General features: G+C 38.0%; 1 protein-coding gene across 1 annotated transcript; it reads right to left on the bottom strand.

The window, feature by feature from the left end:
• Positions 1 to 1,517: 1,517 nt before the first annotated feature.
• lypd6b (LY6/PLAUR domain containing 6B) lies at positions 1,518 to 4,098 on the bottom strand. Its single transcript, XM_030081245.1, has 4 exons — positions 3,978 to 4,098; positions 3,139 to 3,237; positions 2,091 to 2,221; positions 1,518 to 1,688 (listed from the first exon to the last, which is right to left on the bottom strand). Exons 1-4 carry the CDS (start codon positions 4,096 to 4,098, stop codon positions 1,518 to 1,520), a joined length of 522 nt encoding a protein of 173 aa, XP_029937105.1.
• Positions 4,099 to 4,320: the final 222 nt, after the last annotated feature.

Here is a 4,320-nt window from a genome sequence, read left to right as displayed (position 1 = left end):
ATCATTTCAGTTTAGACTTTCTGTTTACGTTACAAAAAATAGACACTCCATTTGTACGTTTTTTTTTTATTATTATTATTCAGAAAATGAAAGGGCTTTAAAAAAAAAAAAAAAGCAAGGCAACGTTCAACTATACAATCTTTAGGCATCAGTAAAACTTGATGGGGCACTAAGTAGGTGTATACAGTCTCATGGCACAAAATGCCCATCTGTAGGATGTTGATGTCAGTGGCCTAATTCCAATGTCCATCCTGCACACAGAGCACTGAACTGCAGAGCCTTTAAATGTGTGATCAGCATAATGTATGTGTGTGAGCATGCAAAGTCCCGAAGATGAATAAAATTGCATTCAGTTGTGCTCAGAAGGCATAAAAAAGCAACCTCCTCTGCTGAAATGTCCAATTTGTTGGAATTCCCAGTCGGAAACCTGGGTAAGTGTGATGTAGCCCAAATTTGCCACATGACATCCCATATGCCTGGCAGCAGATACACTGAACGTGTGATCAAAAAATCTGTTGCAGTAACAAATGCAAACAAAATATCCCATGAAAAACATGACTGAATTTGTGTAATTGAACTGAATCATGTCAGCATATTTTTATTTTTTGTCACTTCAAATTTTTAATAACTTGACCACTCATTCAGCATTCTTGATGGAGAAAGAAATCTGTTTGGTATAACAATTCCCTCAAACCAGTGTGGATTTCTGTTTTGGCGATAGTTAAAAGTGATGTCTATATAATACAACTCAGTGAACAACAGCATAGCCAACTTGACAAGAACTATAGCAATATAAATTTGTCATCAGAAATACAAGTACAACATTCAAGTCACTTAAGAGCTAAAAGCCATTTTAGCTGGACCCCATTGTATTAAAGGGATACTTCACCAAGAATTAATCATTTTTGTATCAAGTACTCACTGTGTTCTGCTTTCAACCTCTGATGAAGACAGTTTTATTTGCAAGCCTTCACAATAAATTTAAAAAAAAAAAAGGCACCATTAAGTCCTCCACAACCTCGGTTTCAAGGGCTTGTAGTTCAAACATGACAGAGAGCCTGGAGGACCATCCCCTTCCTGGAAGGCCAGTCACTGCCACGAAAGAGGACACCAGTGGCAAGATTCATGACATCATCATGGCAGATCAATGAGTAACCGAACGTGACATTACTACCACGCTGGGTATCTTTCAGGAACATGTCTATCATCCTCAACATACTCCAAATGTTCAAGGTGTCAACATGTTGGATCAGTCTGAGAGATGAGACTGTAGAAGACCTTGCATGAAGACCTGTATCATCATCACCTATATTGTAAATAAGCATCATTATAGTTTAAACTATCTGTCGGCACCATCACAGCAAATTCTTCCATGGTCCAGCAGACTGATCCTACAGCACACCAGTGGTCCTCGCAATTTTATTTTCACAAGTCCCACTCTTAACACTGACTGCAGCGGAACCACCTGTAAAGGTTTAGCAGCAACCTTTCAAGAAGAACTCTCCAGCAATATAGAGTCAACCTGCAAACAATCTGCTCAGGCCAAGAGATGCTATAGTCAACAATGCCCGAGTCCTCTGTGGTGGTGCTGAGCTGTACACTGTCTGTCTCTTTGCAAACACTGCATTGGTGTAGTTGGTAGGGACCTCGATGTTACAAATCATACCCTCACAGCAGGAGACACACTCCTGAAAGAGAGGAGTGACAGAGGTTAATGACATAATCAAGTGAATACACACACACACACACACACACACACACACACACACACACACACACACACACACAGGAAAAGAAGAAGCTAGCCAAGAAGCTACCTACAACAAGTCTCCCAACTTTGTCAAGCACAAAATAAGTGTGGTGGGCCACGCTGCCTGATCCCAAAAGAATGTCAGAGTGCATTTCAATGAAGAGCTTCAATGCCATGGTGCTACAGATGCTGTTTCAAAGGCTATACTGAAAGATATTGGATAATTGCACAAACTATCATCTACTGTCAAATTCAGTACAAATATAGCGGTATGGCCCTTTCAAAGCCAGTATCAGTCAAACTATAGTTTTGTAATCATTTTGTATGTGTGTAGACTTGCCATGTGACTGGTGTCCCTGTGGCGCCTGCACCCCACCATGTAGCAGTCTTCACGAGCAGCACATCTCTTAGTTACAGACTTGGTTTTACCATGACTGGTAAAATGGTGGACTGTCATACAGAACTGAGTATCTGGAGAAGGGGAAAAAGCAAATCATGCAAAGTGGTTTTAATAGTTTATGTACAGAGTTTCTCGCTGGATGACAATTTACATGTTGGGGTGGTGGTTACTGAACATTGGCATGCATGTATTAGGTAAAGGAGTACAGGTTAGGCAGATGAATGCAAACAGTAAATTACAGTAGGTAGAAAAAACATGTAAATTGAAACATGTAATTGAAAATGTAAATTGTTATTATTCAGAAACTTTGGCATTGTGCCAAAACTGTGATGTTATTTCAAGTATATATCAGCCTGTGGCTGATTATTAATTAACCTACTTGTCGTAACTAGCAATATCCCAAGATGATCTCAAAGATCAATACTAGGGTCTGATCACCCATTTTTCACCCATTTGAACATCCATTCAAATTTCAGTCAATATGTTTTACTTGCCAATTTATATCAGTAGTAGTGCCACAAACTGGCACCTTCCACTACTTCCACTAAAGTACAACTGAACAACTAGATAGACAGATGAAATGAAAAGCAAGTTGAAAGTAAAGAATAAGTAAAGAAGTAAAGAATAATCAAGGACTCCCAAACTTGCACTTTGGTCTACTCTGGTTATCTGGTAATTCCCCAGTTGTTTGATTGGATTAGAAATACCAACTGTAAGTCCCTCTCCATTTATAAAACTAGTGCCGCTTGTATACTGCAGTGTCAAACATCAAAAATAAAAGTGCTGAACCAGATATCCATTACATTTAAAAATAAAGTCTTTTTGGGGCCATGATGCACCAGTTGAGAACCACTATTCATCACATATCGCTTAGAACGGAATTATTTTGACATCTGTATACATGTGTGGCCTGAATGATGGCTCAAGTGACTGATATCACATCCTGTATCTGTGTGTACATGTAGGTTTATCTGGAGAAAGCACTCACTTTGTGGGCACCAAGTGTCCTCTGCCCAGCGGTTGCAGTTGTAGTTATCATGTGCTTGATCACAAGTGAAGCATTTAAAACTCTTGGGGAACGGTGTGGCTGGAAAGAACAAAGAGCTGCATTAGGAGCCCTTCCTGCTGGGAGAGAGAGTCAGCTGGTGGTCCGGTGTTGTAGTTGAACATAATGAGCTTTAATATTAACCTATTGAAACTTTCACTCTATTTCTTTCAAAAACATGGGGAAAATGTAATGAACAAAGAAAAAAAAACAAAGAAAGAAAATCACTGAAAAAAACTAGCAAACACAAAAAATGCATAAAAATTACGCCCAGAAGATAAAATTACAAGAAAACAATACTTAACATTATATTATCTATTAAAAAACCACATCAGCAATGCTGGATCAATGTTGGATTTCTTGTGTTGAAATTCTTGTGAGAGGCAAACTATTTGAAACATAAGCAAATTCACTTAATTTCTTTGAAAAACTCAGAAAAAAGGTGATGAGCAACTTGGCAAGAAATGACCCAAAAAAGCAAGCATGACATTGGCAACAAGTCATTTAGAAATGATCAGAAAATGGCCCAAAAAATTACAAAAGAACTAAAAGAACAACAAAAAAAAAAGACCTAAAAATGAATTATAATTAATAAGAGTTGTAATTATTATAAATGTGTATTTAAAATTAAATTGAGAAAGAAGAAAAAGAAAAGTTAAAAAAGTGCTTTTAAAAACAAAAAGAAATCAAGTGAATTTTGTTGAGAGGGTGAAATAAAACCTCAGAATGTGGTACAGTTGAGTGTTGAGGAGCATGATATTGAACTACTCGAGGAAACCTACCCTCCACTGGTGGTCTGATGTTGTAGAAGTTGATGTAATCTGTCTTCACCAAGTTACTTATGGCAACTAGAGCCAGAAGATGAACTGTAGCTGTGGCTCGCAGTGTCGTGAATGATGCCATCACTCACTGTCATTAATATACTTGAAACATGGAAATAAATTAAATCAGACAAAGCAAATAAAATAGTACCTGCCAGAAACTGAGCTATCTCTGCTGCAAAATGGTTTGCAGCCATCATAGTTGCTGCAAAACAAAGATTTAAGGTAGGGACCAGCAAGTGAAATCTATTCTTTTTGGGGGAATCTGTTTTCATCTTAAGCTCACATTACAGTCTGAGTCTCT

This window comes from Myripristis murdjan, chromosome 21 (assembly GCF_902150065.1).
Source record: "Myripristis murdjan chromosome 21, fMyrMur1.1, whole genome shotgun sequence".
Taxonomy (NCBI): Eukaryota; Metazoa; Chordata; class Actinopteri; order Holocentriformes; family Holocentridae; genus Myripristis; species Myripristis murdjan.
Note: the sequence above shows the minus strand (reverse complement) of the source record. Positions and strands in the feature narration are given on the sequence as shown.